Source organism: Helicoverpa armigera, chromosome 10 (assembly GCF_030705265.1).
Source record: "Helicoverpa armigera isolate CAAS_96S chromosome 10, ASM3070526v1, whole genome shotgun sequence".
NCBI lineage: Eukaryota > Metazoa > Arthropoda > Insecta > Lepidoptera > Noctuidae > Helicoverpa > Helicoverpa armigera.
The window spans coordinates 12,231,217-12,250,555 of NC_087129.1; the positions used below are offsets into that span (position 1 = coordinate 12,231,217).

Below are 19,339 nucleotides of genomic sequence, written 5' to 3' on the forward strand. Positions count from 1 at the left end.
CAGTATAAAGTATTTAAATAGACCTTAATCATTCGATACTTTGAAGTACTATCAGTGATATGACGGAGTAGAGTAGTGCTTTATAATATCGACAGGCAAAAATCTCCTTTAGTCAAGTCTATCTGAGATAAAAGTCCTAAAAACAAACGAGTTTACTCAAACTTAAGGGGTATGAGTCTGAACAAATGCATCAATCAAATGATATAACCACTTTACATAAATATTTATTATAAAAAGGTAAAATAAAAAACTAGACAGCCTTATGAAATAAATTAGTTTATTGTTACGCCATAGGTGTTCACGACGTTCTAAGTGCAAAAAATGTCCATGTTCCGTAACGAATGATTCAACAGTATAAATAATAAAAATAATTTATAATAGTAATAAGTTAATGGATTGGTTACAAAACAGTACAGTCCGACCCGTGAGTGTCGGCGATCTAGCTTCCCTGATCAATGCGTGCTGCGTACGTCTGGAACAAAATAAAACGAAAATAAATATTGATATCACAATACAGCAAATATACGACCGATGCCCTCTATTAGTTTTGCAAAAATTCTTCGAATTCGATTAATTTTACTTTTAAAAGTCGCTTTAAAATCGAAGCGATAAGGTAAATAGTAGATAGCACTACGCGTCTGTGTATTTATGTGTAACTTCGTATTACGAAACTAATCTTTCTTTTATTCAATTGCATAGAAGTTAAAGTTTACCGAGTACACCGCCCTGTTAGGGCCTGGCAACTCATAATAATGTAATCACATGTACACTTACTTATTCCTCTTCTTCTTCCTCCTCCTCTTCTTCCTCTTCCTCCTCCTCTTCCTCCTCCTCCTCCTCAACCTCCTCTACGATCTCCTCCTCCTCCTCTTCGGGCTCGGGCTCGTACTGGGGCTCCTCGTCCTCTTCAACCTCGGCCTTAACGTCCTCCTCGCCTTCGGGGGATTCGAGGTCGCCCTTCTTCTTGCCGGGCCTCTCACCGAACCACTTGGGCAGCCTCGCTGTTGTTTTTATGTCAATATTAGTTATTGTGTATGTATTAATATGCAAAGCAATAATCAACTGAATAGCTGATACAGTTGCAAAATCTTTAGATGACTATTTTTTGGAAGCTCGGAACCTAGTCTATAATAATAGCCATCTTACGCAATGCTGTTGAGGTGATGATGAAGCGCATTGCCATTTAGCCACTTTGGCTGATAATTCCAATTATTATTTGCCTACAAAATTATGATGTCCCACTTGGCAAGATTCCTTATGTGTATTCAAAGTAAATGATTCATGCTGCGTTTTACTATTAGTTTATATTCCTCAATGACAGTTATAGGTCGTATTTAACGACCTGTCAAAAAAAACTTGGCAATAGGACTCGAACCCGGGGAATACCCAATTTTACTCGCAAAATTTCTTTGCATCTGTCTAATAAAGTATCCCAAAAAGGTAAATCTAGACTTCCTTTCCTTGTGAACTAACAAAAAAATAACAAAAAGTGTTCATAACAACATACGATTATTTACATGGGAAGACGAGTGACATGCAACGAGATATCGTCAAAAACTTGTGCACAGGGGACTTCAATGTCGGATGAACTAGACTTACATATCCCAGAACTGCCCAGATTGGAACATTAAATAAATATGTCGTCTATATAGTCGGCGGGAGTATTGATTAGGTAATAGACTACTTACTCTTCTGCCTGCCACCGAACTGGTCGGCCCTCTCTTGCCACACCTTCTCGAGGAAGTCCTTGTTCAGTTTCTCAAGGTCCTATAGGAATCGTTAACACAGGGTAAATACGGTGACAGTGGTACAATAGGAGCTACACAAAAGGGACTTATCCAACTAGGCAAATGTCATTTTTTACTGAATGATGCGGTTAATAACAATGTCGGTTCTCATCGGCATCCGGCAGTAAAAAATCACAAGTGCAAGTTTTTTCAACACACAGATATTTGTGGGACACAAATGGAACATGACATGCCGTGAAGACATGCGTCGAGGGGTCACATTGGGAACACAATCGCCAAATGGCTCTCTCCTCTTACTTTTGGTACGATTCATGAACTCGTTCATCTTCTCGTTCCACATTTTATCCATAAATTCTGCCATTTGAGTATCCAAACCCTGCATTTAAACCAATATCAGTTCTCACTTTCGTGAATGTGTCATGTTTAAGAATTGTGTCTTGAATACTTTGTCCTGATAGATTATTTTCGGGTTGTGTGTGCTACTTTGAAGTTGGCTGTTTCCTTGGAAATCGTGTGTTATAATCTTAATTGCCACTACGTAACGACTGGAAATTAAACGACTGTGAAAGTGACTTGATCGAGTTTTTGGCTTTATTCCAACTTACGTAAGTAGGGCAGGATTTGCAGATATTATGTGTTCGGTAGATTAATGCGAATTTAATTTCCAGACGTCACGTAGTTATTTCCTACACATTTGTTGGTAGGTGTATTTGTGGGAAATTGTGTGGGAATACTTACACCCTCGAACAACTTCTTTTTGTCGTCGTAGGACCTTGTGTCGACACGTCGCTCGTACTTGGACGCTACTTGGATTTTGGGCTGAAAATAGAACATTATTTTAGAATCTTTTCTCAACGTTAACTCACTAAGTTTAAAGTAATCCGAATATTTTGCTTACCGGGTGCTTTCCTGTGAGTGCTTCGGGGTCAAGACCCTTCTTGAGGGCCTTGTGCCTCAACTGTTGCTTCTGTCTTTCTTTGAGCTCTTTTAACTGTTGGCAAAAACATTATATCATTACTTTTAAATGTTCACAGGAGAGGATATTGAGTAAGGTATTTTTCTATTAGAAATAATAAATCGTTAGAACTTACGTCGTAGTCCTGCCTCTTTTGCCTTTCCTCAAGATCGTATTTCTCGGTCTCGAGTTTAATGATGCACTCCCAGAGTTCTGTGGCTTTCTGTCTGAGCTTGTCGACGGAGAGGTTCTCGATGTTCAGGGGCTTGATACGGATGGACAGCGAGATCTTCTTCTCCTCCTCCAACTGCTCCTTGGTCTTGTTGCGTTCCAGCTGAGCGTTGCTAAGGCCGAACTGGAAATGTACAAAACATAAGAATGTGGTTAATGTAGAAATCCTAAAGATTGAAGAGAAGATGTTTAGTTGCGTGAGCCAAAATAATTTTATTCTGAGAATAGTTCGGATTTAAAATTGAATTGTTTATGCTTCAGGTTTTTGATGTGGATGAGTAAACATTGTGTTTGCTGAAATAAAAATAACAAATTTTTGAGGGAATATGTAATTTTATACTAGTTAAACAGGAATCATATTCTTTAATAATGGATTGTATGAGGTAGTCTGTGAAATAATTATAACATAGATACTTATTGTATCTGTGTGTATAGAATAACTTAGATATACTCACGTTATCGCTCTTCTTTTGGATGGTGAAGTTGGGTCCGGTCTTGCTGGAATCTTTCATAGCCTGGAGCATAGCCTGGCGCTTCTTCTCGGCCTCCTCGAGTCGCTGCCTCTTCTCCTCAATGTCGCGCTGTTTCTTCTCTTCAACTTCGCGAACTCTCCTTTCTTCCTCCTCCTTCTTCTTCTGGGCGAGGCGCTTCTCTTCTTCAGCGCGAGATACCTAAAATATACAGAAACATTATTACATGTGTTATTTGGCGTTGCCAAGACAATAACAAGCACTTTTTGGTATAAGCAAATCATCGAGGTAAAAGTCTCACCTTGCGCTTAGCCTGCTTCTCCTTGAGGCGTTTGAGCTCATCTTCTTCCTTGGCCCGTTGTTTGCGCCATTCGTTGATGTATTCCTTCAACTGCTCGTCCAAGTCCGACCGCTTCTGGTCTTGACGCTGTTAACAATATCATGTTATTACAATTTGATCATATCCATGCGCAAAGTCTTTATTCGTAAAAGTTATAAGACTGTACTGTTAGATAATCGTTAGGCGTTTAAAATGTCATTTAATTCTAGGTTTTGATATAAAAGTAAAATAGTATATTTTAATTACCTTGATGAATTCTGGGTCTCCCTCACCCCTGTAAATATAAATGGATTGATTAGTTTGGTGCTACATAATAAGTTTGGGTTAATGTTAGAAACCGTTGTTATAACGGTTACAATACATATAACTTCTGTTACGGTGATAAAGTTTAACGGTAACTCGTTAGAGTTTAGATTTCTGCTGTTACGCTTTTATATCGGCGTGTAAGCAGGGACATCAGGTACTGTACATATTGTTAAAGTTTTAGCTTTAATAGTGTATTTAAAAGCTACGTGACAACATTATTCGTTTGTTAAAATTATTATTGTTATACGATTTGTAATCCTCCATTCACTAAAACCGTATAACGTGTATTTTAGCTAAATTATTATTGGCTGTTTTACTTATAATCATAGTTGTGTAGTTTTGTACTTGTAAATGATATTATTGTTTCTTGTGGTTTATGACAACATTTATAATTACCATGACTGTGGTACACGGACAGATACACATATTACGAGAATATTATATTATGTATTACAAGGTAGTCATGCTTCGATGTCATGTTATTTTTCTCATGCAATAAATCAAAAATAAGTCGGGGCAACGCGAGCAGACGCCCGTTGACCGACATTTTGTTTCTTTGCAGAATGGCGCGGGCGCAGCGCAGTACGGTTTTCTAAAATAGAACGCCTACCAACCGATATAAAAATAGCGACCGACGCCGGCGAGCGGTTGTTCATTCGCCGAACGATCATCTGCTCGATAATTTTGGGAAACGATCGTAAAAAAAAACATGCGCCCGCGCCTTATCTAGTTAATGATAGGATTATAGTTAGTGACACCACAGAGAGCGGTGCAACTTACGCGATCGATGGTCTACTCCTAGAAACAGAAAACAACAATCAGCCTTCTACTTATCTTTTACAATATTCTACTTTATTGCAAAATTCATTGTTCGTAACCAAATAAGCGGTGACAATTAGTGAATTCTGCGCATACACGATACAAACACTGCATCACAAGCCACTAGCCGTTGTAATCAACATTTTAGAATTTTGCCAAAAGGATCGTACGTTTGTTTTGCATAAGCAAAATCACTAGTTGGTAAAAGACTCGTTAATTTAGTGCCAATCAATCCTCGTGCCATACAGTTCAGTGGCTAGAAGCGAAGCGGTAGGGCAGTTCGTAACGAGAGTTTACTTACTCTGGTTTAGGAGCGGGTCTTCATTTTGCAACGACGGAGACAGCGACGGGAAAAGAAAAAGAAAAACAAGATTAAAAACTGTGCAGCCGCATAGAAGTATATATTCCATTTGATTTACGAAAGCTTAAGGGTTAAAGCCAAATTGATTCACTCACAACTTCAGCACTCTGGTATGTTTTCCATTCTGTACATGGAAAGATCAGGCACTTACTCGTCCTCATTACACTGACCTTTCCCATAGCATCAAACATTTAATGGTTCGGTTGGTTATATGAAAGTTTTCAATGTTAGAAAGCACGGATTGTAGCGCTGCAGCACCTAGCGTAAGATTTATATCTGAAAGCAACAGAAGCGATGAAGTATGCGCTACAAGCGTTAGGGTCGCCATCTAAACTTAGCCTAAAACGAGCGAAGCATTTGTGAGTGCCGGATCAACCAAAATGGCACGCCACTTACTTCCTGCAACAAAAGAGAGAACAGGGTTTGGTGAGGGCGTGCAAGAAGCCCGAGACTGGGGAGTTCCAAGAAACCGGGAATCCAAACTTGCGATCATGCTCAAATAGTTCACGCTGATGGCCAAAAAAGTAACACTATTGACGTACAACCACGTGTACTGTTCCGATCTAATAGTTTTGGAAAATGATAGAATCGCCAAGGCAAAGTAAGAAATCAGGCCGAGAGAAGCTGAAGTGTTACCAAACCAAACAATTTCTAAGAAGACTAATTTCGGAAATACGGGAGAGCCTGACCGCCGAAGTTCCATTAGTACTTACGTCTCTGGGACTTCTTCTTCTACTTCCTCCTCCTCGGAGCCACTGTGGAGTAGATAGGATTGGGGTTAACGTACACATCTGAGGACTGACACATCTGTGAAGTTAGCACAGTAAACATATCTACAGTTACTCGGTTATACGACAGGGGGGACAGATTGCAAGTAATGGAAGAGTGTTCAAAAGTATTGTGTCTTTGTGTTCGTGTTGTGTAAGCAAAGAAATATCCCTTACGTTCTCGAACTGAGATCCTGACAAAGTGTATGTTTTTAATACTTACGAGTATTCTTCTTCGTCAGACATGGTGATAGTTTATTTAATCTGTGGACAAAAAAATCACATTGAATCCAACGATCCTGATACGCTTTCTGGAGCTTTATTGAATTAATAAACCAATTAAGAATGTCGTGGAAGATGGCAGAGGTGGTCGATGATTCAATCCAATGATTGTTGAATATGTTCCATCGGTACCCGGATGAGCAAATCGCCAAGTGTTATCGACGGTTCGTTGAACGATTGATAGTTCGTTGGCACTTCACGAAGACAAATTCAGTAGTAACGCTCTGAGTGCAAGATCACAACTGCATAGGCACCGTATCAGATTGCCAACTCATGGATTCCATTATCAAATAACCAATAGTAATCGATACAATATTGATTAATCACGATCGGTTCTGTTTACATGGCAAGTGACGTCATAGTATAACGCAGCAGATATTGGCAGAGCGTCAATAGATGCACCTATTAACATTTTATCGACCGACAGATTTATCTCTCATCAGTGCATACATGTGTTTACATTTGGCTCCCAAAATAAACTATTGACGTCTGATGCATAATAACCGTTCATTGTTTAACAAAAATACGATGTTCTTTTTTGTATTAAAATAAGGTTCTGGTGTAGAACTGTGGTTCACTAGTATCCTGGTAATTATAAGTATTCTTATCTATTTAGTTTAAGTATTAAAAAAAAAAATATAAGTTAATCTAAATTGTTTTTCCTTTCAGTGGAACCTAATATCATTGCAGTTACCGAATTTTTTTTTTTTTTGCACACGAATTAGCTATCAGTTTTCATACTAGCCAAGCCTACGCAAGAACTTAATTACAGCTACAGCACCATTTTCAGATAATTACCATCAGCCATCCCGAAAATCATACATAAACTCGAAATAGACAAAAGCAATACCAATATTGCCGAACTTCATTTGTGCCAACATAAAAAAATGGCGTGGGCGCGAAACTAACGCGGGAAGCGTGCGTTTTGTTTATGAAGTCTATTTTATTTTTAGCGGTTTTATCTTTCCTGCCTTCAAGCACACCTACGTGCTGGCAACCGTTCAAAGAAAGTGTAAAATTGGATTTCGCGTTCAACTCGAAGTTGCCTAGGATTCGGATTCCAATGAGCCTTGAATTTTTACGTATTTTTCCGCAGGCAGACTTTCAGTGTCATTTAAGTGGTTGTAGATAATGTAACTGAATTACGAGCATACCAACGTCACCTTATCTAACTTGTTCCCGTCAATTTATTTTATTTTAATAGGTTTGTCTTGATATAAAAGAAAATCCCAGCTTAGACCATTGAACTCCTTCTTCGACACATTTCTTTACTAAATGGGTCAAGGAAACTTTCGGCTATCTCCAGTTTTCAAGAGACTTTCTAAATATGTATAAGTTTATTAATTACATAATTTCAGTTTTGATTGTTCTCTTCTACTGAACTGCATAAAAAAATTAAGGTTTGGACGTCAAGAGTCAAAATTTAAAATCATTTGAAAAAACTTCATAGTTCATCGAAGTAAAGTGTAACCTGCAAGGTCAAATTACTTCAGGACCTTCAGGACAGATAGTTGCCATCCTTAGAAAAATCATAAATACCAAAGTGCTGTTAAACTATCTTATTAATGTGTTGAGAGTCGAAGAGATATTTCTATCTATCATTAAATACGCGTCTGTATTTGAAATTGGTGCTCTAGTTGTAACAGCTGGTCACATTAAATTTCTATTTCCATAGAACATGAAATTCTTTCGATATCTTTAGAATCAATTCAATGCGACCACATTCAATGCTATGGGGTAATAAGATATATTAAAAGTATTGACAATGTCACCAGGTTAATTTTTAGTTTTTCGCGCAAAAAATGTCAAAGTATTTGAAAAAATTTTGGTCCAATAAGTAATTGTTTTAGGTGTTTTGTCGTCATTATTACCTTCACCTTCAAAATTTTAGAGATCTCTAAAACGGACGCTTTCACTAACGTCTCTATATCCAGCATTTAAGTATCATTTAAGCAGTTAGTAATACATATTTTGTTCGGGTATAGTGTGTAGTGTAAATGTGTGTGCGAAAAACAAATATAATGCGTTTTTACACAAAAAGCTAAGATCATGTGTGTTCGGTGCAATTCTCATACGTCCACGCAGAGATTTTCGCTGAAACTTAACAGGGCGGCGCGCGAGTGGCGGGCGGTAACGTAATCCGGCGCACTATACAAGGCGGTTGCTTCTATTTCAGCGTGGCGACGCCCGCGCCCGTCCGCATTTGGCACATACCGCGCGCGTATTTTTAGACCAGCCTCCTTACGAGCCGTCTTTTATCTTCGACGTTTCCGAACTCGATATCCACAAGGATCCCGGAACACCATTATCCTACACACTATATGCCCGCTGGGCCCGTCACTGGCACTCTCACGGCACGGCACTTACGTCGCACGGGTAGAAGACGGTCACTCAGTCACGGCACTGGTTCTTCGACCGGCAGCACAGCGACGTTGGAATGTGGAGTCCGCGGCGACCGGGGCGGCTCTGGCCGGCCGCGGGCGGCGCAGCGGCCGCGCGCGCTCGCCCCCCCTGCGCCCGCCGCTATATTTAGCGCCGGTCATTTTTGAGCCGACGATTGCGAGCCAGCTCCGGTTTCTAAAGGGAAACTGACTGGCCAGCCCGGCCCGCGAGCACGCCTGCAGGTGCAACGGCCACAGGAGGAGGAAGCCAGCGGGCCCGGTTGCTTGCCGCCCCACAACAATTCCGTTGACAATCGCGAAGGAGGGCTGTTGTCATGCTCAACCAACACTTGGTTACAGCCAATGGTCTTAACAACGAACCTGACTCACATCACCAGACACTTCATATTTCATGGCATCTTGTAAACATATCTGTTACATAGGTAGTATTGACATCCAAAGGAATGGCTTCCGTTGACCGCCTGATCTAATGATGCATAAGGACCGTAATCTTTAGACATCGCCGTTTATTGCTTTAAAAGTATGTTTATGTCATGCTGTCCTATTTGTATGAATTCATATGGGTAACTGTAAACTTGACTTACGGGTATGTGAGTATGAGCCGACTGCCTCGGTCCGTCAAGGCAGAGACGAGCGGAGAGGAGCAGGCCTGACTAAAAGCTTACCGATCCAATCGCTACATTTTTATATTTTAGCATAGCTTCGGTTGTAATTTGGAGGGGAGTCCGAGTGTTCCAGTGCATTTATAACAAGCTCTGCCATTTGACCGTGTAACAGCACATGTAGGTAAGGGGAGGTGTGGTTCACGCGGCCAGAACGAGGTGACATGGCGTGAACTGGTGGTAACCTGGTAGCTGTTACAAAGTATTGATAATGAAAAGAACAACGTGTATTGCTATACTCAGTTCATAGGATAATTTCAGACCGATAATTACTAAAGTAAAAAATGCACCTATTCTCGATTAAGGATTTTGTGCAGGAGCCGAGTAGTTTACTGTAGAGATGTGTACGTATTCGATTCCTGCATGTGACAAACCTATAAAGAATAAAGAATATGCAATGATTACGTAGGTACTCTCTAAACATGCATTAACCCGAAAAAAGCGCGTAAGTCAAAATATTACCGGGTGCAAAGAGTCCTTTACAAACTCGAACAGAAAAGGCAGCATGGGAGTAAGCGTGTATCATCGTCTGGCTTTAGGGATACCTAATAGACATGGTAGGAAAATTCAAGAAAAATCCTTCAGGACAGTTTCAGCTACACCTCAAACCTAAGTGAAAGTCAGAGTGCACGAGAACTAAATACGATGCGACACAGACAGGGTTGCTTCATATTGAATTGGAAGCATCATTATTGATAGCTGTACAAACTTAAAACTCAGTGCAAATGGAGCTCACAAAATGGTTTAATTACGTTATGAAAAAAAAATTAGGGCCAAATAAAGGTCCCTGAGGCACTCCTCTTCAAACTTTAACAGTAAGACCTTGTTATTCATTAGTAGCTCATTATATCTAAATAAGTATCTACATTTAGTTTAACTTATGTAACGAAAGATAAGGGGCCAGAAACGACTAAGGCCCAAGTTCACCGACAAATTAAACGTTATTTTTTCTTAAAACGACTGCTTACTTGAGAATGAACGTGAAAACTGACGTTTACGTTTTCGGTAAACCATCCTTATGGGCCTTAATCAATAAAAAATCCAGTTAAAATATGTATTGCTATGAAACTAATCCACCAGCGCCTTTATATGTGAATATTTGTTAACTATAGAACTGTGATGCAGAAGATCTAAATCGTGTCCGAGAGGATAGGATAGTTTGGTACGTTCCTAATGAAGGTCTTTATAAATAGATAGATCATAGATTGTTAATTCGCAATCAATACCGTGCATCCGGCATGGTTAAAGATTTTCTGAACGTTTCACGTTAAACGTACTTTATGCCCTTGCGCAACTGTAAAGTGTTACCAGCTTTACCTATTTATCGCTTGTCAAAGGCACAAGCACAACTACCATTTTATTCATCTTTTCGTAGGTAATTTAACATGCCCGCAACCTTACACCCAGTTGCAGAAACTAGCTCTATCTTTTTAAAGTCCCGTTTTAATCGGGAATAATAATAATTGTAGCATACATACATATTGCGAGGTCTGGTAACCCAAAAACCGGGTCTCTGCTGCCAAAAACTTCAAAGCAAAGCTGTCAAAAGTCAAAACATCGCGGTCTGCTTGTTTTGATTTTGTATTTTGGTTCCAATATAATGTAAATACTAAAATCTGATCAACGGTCAATATTCTAATCAATTTCTTTGTAAAATGCGCTTAAATCAGATTATTTGAAATGCAATCTATAAGCAAAATAAGTGAAACTTCTACACCAAAACGCCGGCGACTTGGTACTGGGAGGATTTTATCTACAAACTTAAGGAAAACTACGAAGAATAGAGATCTACTCAAAGACTGCAGTCCAATTAGTGCTAAATATATTGGAAGTGGGTCAAATACGCCAGAAAGATGTGACTCTCCACTTTTACCGTGCAATCAAGTAGAATTTCGGAGCATCTGTGATTCTGATATTGATAGTTCTCCTTGCAATATACCATTCTCCCCAGATGTATTTAAACATCCAGAGCCATGTGAAGAATTACAATCTTCTATGAAAAACGAATGGGAATCGTTAAACGTATGTACTGGTAAAATTAATGAAATCTATGAAATAAGTGATGGTCCTACAAAAAATCAAGCAAATCCTATAGAAATTGAAGACATTTCAGATGACATGTTTCATTCGAAATTAGAACAATCCGGCCTGAATCATGTAGATAAGAGTTTTAAAAATGATATAGAAGAGAGCTTTGACATAGTAAATCAATCAATTAGCAACCTTGATGAAGTTATAAGGAATAAGAGTTCCTTATTCGAAACAAGAGATTCATTTCTACTGGACATCAAAGATGATGCTATAGATAAAATAGTGCATAATCACCAGAATACACATGATTCCAAAAAGAAAAGTAAAACAGAAGTTAACCCAGCTAATACTTTTTACGGACTGCCGATGATTGCTAAAGGCTTGTTTAAAACCTATAGGAATATTGAAAAGTTTTATGGTAAGTACAACAGTGAACTCTTAATTCTGTATTTATTAATTGATATACATTGTGCTCTATGAGAACGTCTCATCACTTGTCTTATCTCTAGAATGGCAAGAAGAATGCTTAAGTTTGGATTCGGTGCGAGAGAGGCGGAACTTGATCTATGCTCTCCCAACCAGCGGAGGCAAGACCCTGGTGGCTGAAGTGCTGATGCTGAGGGAAGTTCTCAATAGAAAGAAGAATGCACTGTTCATACTGCCTTTTGTGGCTATCGTGCAGGAAAAGGTAGGTGTATATATGAGTTTTACTTGAAATAAAATAAATAACTTTAGTACTTGGTAGCAGTAGTCACAAACCACCAATTCCATACAATTCATTTTGTTATAATTTATGTTATTGAAGAAAAAATATTATTTTAATCAATTTATTTTATTTTAAGTCATATTATTAAGTGATGTGTGCACCTCAAATGGGCAAACATAACAGACTGTAAATTGGTTTTGATTTTGATTATTGTAATCGATAAATTTTATGTTAGTTATGTATTGCTGTAATAAATCATTGACTTAGTTCTTGTTATACCTAGCATCTAGTTTGTATGTGTAAGGAAAAATTGGGGAGTTTGTTCCACCACTTCTTCTTCCCAGCAAAAACACATAGGAAGTAGTGAAGGGCAGGAATTTTGGGGGCTGTCTTTTGTAAATTTGATCTTCAAAAAGTGCTGATTTTCAGCCTAATTTGAATAAATGACTTTTTATCTTTTTTTATCTTATCTTTAGCTTCAATTATTATTGTGAAAACTATTAGCAGAAACCTTGCGAATGTAGATTTTTTTTTTCAAGAAACTTGTGACTTCATTTCATGCAGTGGAAGTCTTCTTTTATCTCAGATCTGGGCACTATCAACATTTGCAGTTCAACTAGACTTCCTAGTAGAAGAGTATGCAGGAGGCAAAGGTCATATACCGCCAAAGAAGCGACGGAAGAAGAACAGTATTTATATTGCCACCATCGAGAAAGGACTGGCTTTGGTCAGAAGCCTGATCGAGCTTAACCGACTTAACGAAATTGGATTAATTGTGGTATGATATAAGTATATAGTGAAATTGCATCTACTAGCCAAAATATTAGTCTTTAATTTGTTTTATTTTTATTTATTTGTGTTGTTTTTTTATTATTTGATTTTTAGGTTGATGAATTACATTTAATTGGCGAGAAAGGTCGTGGTGGTACACTTGAAACATTGTTAACTACTGTCATATTTACCAATCGTAAGTTCCCACATAAATTATCAAAAAAATATAGATCTCCTGATGCTGTAATATTCTATTTCTGTTTACAATAATTTTTCCCGAAAGCATTTTTTCCAATCGTAAAGATGAGTCTTACACTCATCAATTTTGATACAAATTATAATATTTGTTTTTGTATATTTATTTAATTTTATATAACTACTGCTACTAGAATTTTATTACCTTTTAACAATAAATTAATCATAAGTGGTTTTTCCTTCTCTTCACACAATTTCCTTCATCCCCCAGAAGACATACAGATCGTGGGCATGAGTGCCACAATAGGCAACATCCCGGAACTGGCGCGGTTCCTCCGCGCGGACGTGTTCACGCGTCAGTTTCGTCCGGTGGAACTGACGGAGTACGTCAAACTAGGGGATGTGCTGCACAAGATCGTTTGGGGGCCCACGGGGGTCGAGGTGGTGCCTGATAGAGAGCTCAGCTATGACGTAAGTAGGGGGACAGAAAAGAGGGTTATTTTGGGTAAAATAATTTACAAAATTAATTAATAAAAAAATCACACAAGTACTCCAGCAAATCTGAAAAGCCATAAAATCTAAACACATTAATTAATAAAAATAAAAATTGTGTCTAATTAGCAAAGAATTGGAATTAAGAAAATTAAACATTTCAAACTTTGACTCATTTGGAAAGTCTTGAAAGCCTATACCTTGTTATTGTAGTATTCAGCAGCAGCAACGGCACTAGATCCTGATCTCCTGGGCGGGCTGGTGTCGGAGGTGGTGCCTAAAGGCAGCTGTCTGGTCTTCTGTTCCACCAAGAGGAACTGCGAGAACGTCACCGCTTTGCTGTGCAAGCTGCAGAGACGGTCAGTTGATAAAACTAAATACCTACCATATTTTTTACCCTTTTGTAACACTGTACATATGTATCTTTCTTTATACACTCGTTTATGTACCCTCTTATGCATAAACTCCCCCTATTTACTCCCTTATAATACATACCCTTATGCACTCTTTTATTTACCTGCACTACTAAGTATACACTCTCCTATTTACTCCGTTATAATACAAACCATAATGTACTCTCTTATGTATAAACTTCCCCTATTTACTCCCTAATATTCTACTACAAAATCTGGAATTATCATTTAGCTAAAATACTTCAATGGGTGCTGGACTTTAATCGTGTTTGACATTTGTAGTGAAATGATAGCGCATAAGAAAGCGGAGCGACAAGCGCTTGAAACCGCTCTCAGAGCGGAGGGAGCGAATGCTGAGCTCGCGGCTGCTGTGCGGTACGGGATTGCCTACCATCATGCTGGACTCGCCAGTGATGAGAGAATACTGCTGGAACAGGCTTATAGGTAAGTGTAACTAATGTCTTGAAGTTACCTATCTCCCAAAATTTTCTAGTTCTGATTAGGTACTCTCATTAATCTTGTGTCCATCAAAAGCTCAGAACGAAAAATATAAATTATACAACAGCCCGTACAGTTTTATGTGCTTTCTGATAATACTTTGTCACAGAAAGAACCGAGTGCTGATTCCAAGTTTTGGAAGCAAACGAGCTCGATACGTAATTATAACTATTCAAGAGTAGTATCCTACAAGACATGACTTAGATATTACATCTTCATTCATGCAAAAGTGAGCGCGAATGTAATGCGACCAAGTCAACGACCAGTCAGACCGATGACAGTCTTTATTAAATAAGCAATTCTAAGATTAGTGCTACGTTATTAAATGGTATGATTATGTTAAACTCGCACTAGGCACTCTAACCCTCCACGCGCTGACGGCGCTAAATTCTCTTTTCTAACTCCCCAACTAGGTCAGGAGCCATATCAGTGTTATGTTGCACGTCAACCCTCGCAGCCGGGGTGAACCTGCCGGCACAGCGCGTCATCATCCGCGCACCACTAGTGGGGCGGGAGTTCATCTCGCTCGGCGCCTACCGGCAGATGGCGGGCCGCGCCGGGCGCAAGGGGGTTTGTGATACTGGTAATCTGTCACTGTCTCTAGCACGTAAATGTCGGTCCCTCTCCGTGGTCTCTCCGGTCGTGTGGGATTGCCGTCCCGTCGGGCTATGAGAATGAAGGAATAGTGAGTGCACCTGTGTGCGCAAATGCTTGTGCACTATAATATGTCCTGCACAGTTGGCTAATCTCCTTCTTTTATGAGAACACCCGCCGTAGCCGATAGTATAATCGGCTAGGAGGACATCATCATCATGTTATTTCATTTGACAGGGGAAAGCATTATAATCTGCGAGTCTCGCAACTGGGAGCGCTTACAGTCGGTCCTCCGCGGCGGCGTGTCGCCCGCGCGGAGCGTCCTGAGGCCAGCCGCGGCGGCGCTGGCGCTCAGCGCGGTGGCGCTAGAGCTAGCGATTACGCGGCCTAAGCTGCATGCCCTCATGGGCTGTACGCTGCTGGCCGTCACTGGGGATGAAGATGCGTGAGTCACTCGTACTTATATAAAGACGATGTAGTTTTGTGCCAATTCAGTATCTTCTGTTCAATAACCTCTGTTGACATTATTGCACTTTTTCGACCAATATTTTTTTCTCTAAAAGAGGTGTAATAATAATTTATACCACATAACTTTGCAATTATGATGTTAGCCATTTGAAGCTTCACGCATGCGCATAGTATTTTTTCAATACTTTTTTGACTTTTGCGAAATTGGTAGCCAGCTTTAGACAAGCAAAACTTCTCGGCGATGTCTATAAGTACGTACAACTGCACAAGCAAATAGATTAGCTTAATTCACAATTGCAAAGTTATTAGGCACGAGTTTAAAAAACCTATTGGAAAACCCCCTTAGCAACCCAGTGGACATGAAAGCGGTTTGCGACGATTCCATCCGCACTCTCCTGCAGTCGGGTGCGCTGGAAGTGGCGAACAAGACGGCCGGGAGCAAAGACGCCTCACACTTAAGTCAACAAGATTGTTACGTGTACAACGATAGCGAACTCACTGTCAGCAAGCTGGGGAATGCTGCTATAAAAGGTAATTGAAAATAGTATTTATGCCTTAGTACATAGAGTCCATTATCTAATGTATAATATGTTGCTTAACAATTAAACATCTATGTCTCCAATCTGTATCTATATACCGCTAGGCAGCTATTTACTTTCAGAGCTCAATATCGCATGACCACTGACACACATTTAACTAGCCTAAGTCGACCTTTAATCGAAGCTCTTATGGTTATACGTACAGAGCATAATTTCATTTTATGCCTTAAGACCTATTTATTGTTAACAGTAATTTTATTGTCAAAAGCTTTATGCAAAAATTATCAAACAATATCAATCGATTGCATAGAAATCGCATCCTTATAGCCATACTCATAGAGTTCAATATACCTTACCAGGCTGTATGGACCTGTCCACCGCTAAACAGCTGCTATCAGACCTGGAGCGAGCAGCCAGGAGTCTGGTGCTGATGGGCAGCCTACACCTGCTGTACCTGGTGACGCCGCACGACGCTGCCGGCGTTAGGCCTGATTACTCGCATTATTATTCTTTGGTAAGCCCAAAACATTACCTGAACTATGCAGTTTTGAACAATTATCTTATATACTTATCTGGGGTAATATAATTGACTCTCGATTTATATTTCGTTTTTCTTTTGTCTTGGAAGTGAAAAGGGTTTTGGATGGTTCGAATTGAGAACCTTTTTGGTAAGTGGGTTAAAAGTTTACAAAGCTTCTTTTTTAGTTTCCAAACTGGAAGGTCCAAACCAACCTCTCAAGTATGAGGGCGCGGGTTCGATCCCAGGTCAGGCAAGTACCAATGCAACTTTTCTAAGTTTGTATGTACTTTCTAAGTATATCTTAGACACCATTGGCTGTGTTTCGGATGGCACGTTAAACTGTAGGTCCCGGCTGTCATTGAACATCCTTGGCAGTCGTTACGGGTAGTCAGAAGCCAGTAAGTCTGACACCAGTCTAACCAAGGGGTATCGGGTTGCCCGGGTAACTGGGTTGAGGAGGTCAGATAGGCAGTCGCTTCTTGTAAAGCACTGGTACTCAGCTGAATCCGGTTAGACTGGAAGCCGACCCCAACGTGATTGGGAAAAAGGCTCGGAGGATGAAACTGGAAGGTCCAAAAAAAGTCAAGTTGCAAAAAATATATATTTAATCTGAAAGAGATGAGGCTAACAATAAGTGTATTTCACAAGATGCAAGTAGACTATAGGTACTGGTGACAGGTATAATCTAAAAATACAGTGAATAGCGTTTAAGTAATGTAATCATTTCTTCCAGTACTGCAACTTAGACGAAGAAGGCATACAAACGGCTAAAATCCTAGGCATAACTGAACACAACGCAGTACGAATGATGACCGGCAAGCCCATACAGAATGTGTCAGAGATTGTGCTGGGCCGCTTCTATCTAGCGCTCATGTTGCACGATCTGTGGAAGCAAGTGCCGTTCCCTGCTGTCGCCTACAAGTAAGTTGGGATTTCACTCTTATTTCTATGAGCGTGGAGTTTATAATGGGTGAATATAACGCCGTAAGGTATCGGAGTTAGTTAGGTACGCTTCCATTTAGCGCTCAAATAAATCATGTCATGATCTGTGGAGCTTGTGGAAGCAGCTGCTGTTGGAATTTGAGTCGTATTAGTGATTAGATAGGATGACAAACAGTTTCGTTTTTGGAATTATTTTCGGAAGACTATTTTGGTAAATATTTTTTTATGAAATTAAGTCAGTTATTACCTACTATATCCAATTATAAGCACTTCTGGTACATTATTTTTTTTACAATAAAACTCCCTCAGATACAGTCTATCCCGCGGCACAGTACAATCAGTAATGTCATCGTCAGCAGCCTTCGCGTCCTGTGCACAGAAGTTCTGCGAAGAGATGGAACACCTGTGGATGTTCAGAGCATTGCTCGGGGAACTGGCTTCCCGGCTGCAGCATTGTGCAGCACCTGAACTGCACCAGCTCATGGAACTGCCATCTGTTAAGAAGGTGGGTTGGAAAATGTGTAACATGTTCAATTGGCTTTAAGATCAGGTTGGGAAAGAAATATACTTTGTAATATAAACCTAGTTCACATATCTAACCTACTCCTCAGTATGTACACGTAATGTAGTAGTTTTGCGCAACCTCTTGATACTTTGCGCAAACTTACGGTACTTTGCGCAAACTTATGTTATTCAGCGCAACCTTGCCATACTTTGTATAATTGTGTATTTAATGTTATAATGACGTAGTGCCGTGGCTAACAGCGATATAAGTATCGAATTCTATGAAGCTAAACTGTAATCCCTGTATACTTTCGTCAGGCCCGTGCGATGCAGCTACTGCGGGCAGGTTACAAGCGCATAGAAGACGTGGCGAAGGCTTCAGTGGACGACTTGATGTCGGCCGTGTCGCATCTGTCGCGGACTGCTGCCAGCCAACTCATCAGCTCTGCTAGGGTAAGCAGGATCTTAATAAAAAATCCGAATTTGGTACTTGATCAATGATCGGTTTCACAAACGGTAAACTACTTGTACGACTACTTTTTACCGGATATCTCTCCTCGATCGTTCCCTCAATGCTGAGGATCGTGACTCCTTTTTATTTCGTCAACCAGTTGTCTCCATCGGTTACGTTCCGTTGCTTGGTGTAGTGCAGTGCTGACAGATATCTCCAGTTCCTCCGATATCTGGTCTGACCACCGTTTGGGACTTCTACCTCTAGGTCTTTTGCCTTCAATTTTTCCTGTTACCATCAGGCGTTCCAAGTTGTTAGTGTCTCTGCGAGCAACGTGGCCGAAATACCGTACTATTCGCTGCAAGCAGGTAGTGGATAAGCGTTTTGTCTTTTCTTTTTGGCTTTAGTTGTTGTAGAATGGATACATTTGTGCGGAAGGCTGGTACATTTACCGGATATAGAAAGGAAAATTGCTGCTATATGTCAACTCGCTTGGAATTAAACCTTATTTACCAGAATAGCTTTTATAAAATAACTAATGTGTTGCAGATGACACTCATAGAAAAAGTGGAAAATTTACGAGCCGAGGCTGAGGATGTCATGGAAGAACTTAATGTGTAAATATGTTACCAGAAGATTAGATCAGAACTAAGGCTGGCCGTTCACGTCACTTTTTGTAAGACAGGTATATGGACCGATTTTTGAACGACATTCTAACAGGATGTTCTGACCGACACTTTTGCTGTCAGTGTGTCCTACAATAAATCGGGCACCGATTATATTATTATCGGACGCGGGTTGGCAGCCTAAATATGTTTATTTAATCAGAATCGATTACGAGTTTTTGTAGAAAGACAAACTGTGATTTCAAA

The 19,339-nt window shown here is 39.9% G+C and overlaps 2 protein-coding genes across 12 annotated transcripts; one reads left to right on the forward strand and one right to left on the reverse strand.

Annotated features, from left to right (window-relative positions):
* Positions 1 to 260: 260 nt before the first annotated feature.
* Positions 261 to 9,363, reverse strand: LOC110374181 (troponin T, skeletal muscle). 11 transcript variants are annotated; one of them, XM_021331772.3, is made up of 14 exons: positions 9,266 to 9,363; positions 6,221 to 6,261; positions 5,944 to 5,985; positions 5,171 to 5,188; positions 4,831 to 4,848; positions 3,991 to 4,018; positions 3,706 to 3,831; positions 3,390 to 3,605; positions 2,840 to 3,058; positions 2,647 to 2,739; positions 2,487 to 2,567; positions 1,689 to 1,767; positions 775 to 1,001; positions 261 to 472 (listed from the first exon to the last, which is right to left on the reverse strand). In XM_021331772.3, exons 2-13 carry the CDS (start codon positions 6,241 to 6,243, stop codon positions 775 to 777), a joined length of 1,170 nt encoding a protein of 389 aa, XP_021187447.1. In that variant the 5' UTR covers positions 6,244 to 6,261; positions 9,266 to 9,363; the 3' UTR covers positions 261 to 472. The 11 variants fall into 11 exon arrangements, with proteins under 11 accessions (XP_021187447.1, XP_021187448.1, XP_021187446.1 ...); XM_021331773.3 differs by lacking the exons at positions 1,689 to 1,767; positions 9,266 to 9,363 and adding exons at positions 2,046 to 2,124; positions 8,647 to 8,794; XM_021331771.3 differs by lacking the exon at positions 9,266 to 9,363 and adding an exon at positions 8,647 to 8,791.
* A 1,496-nt stretch (positions 9,364 to 10,859) lies between these two features.
* Mus301 (mutagen-sensitive 301) lies at positions 10,860 to 19,199 on the forward strand. The gene is made up of 15 exons (XM_021331821.3): positions 10,860 to 11,792; positions 11,884 to 12,062; positions 12,667 to 12,858; positions 12,966 to 13,047; positions 13,318 to 13,517; positions 13,752 to 13,897; positions 14,234 to 14,395; positions 14,863 to 15,032; positions 15,281 to 15,488; positions 15,858 to 16,042; positions 16,410 to 16,564; positions 17,304 to 17,491; positions 17,822 to 18,017; positions 18,335 to 18,469; positions 19,017 to 19,199. The coding sequence occupies exons 1-15, from the start codon at positions 11,024 to 11,026 to the stop codon at positions 19,086 to 19,088; spliced, it is 3,039 nt and encodes a 1,012-aa protein (XP_021187496.3). The 5' UTR covers positions 10,860 to 11,023; the 3' UTR covers positions 19,089 to 19,199.
* The last annotated feature ends 140 nt before the right edge of the window (positions 19,200 to 19,339 follow it).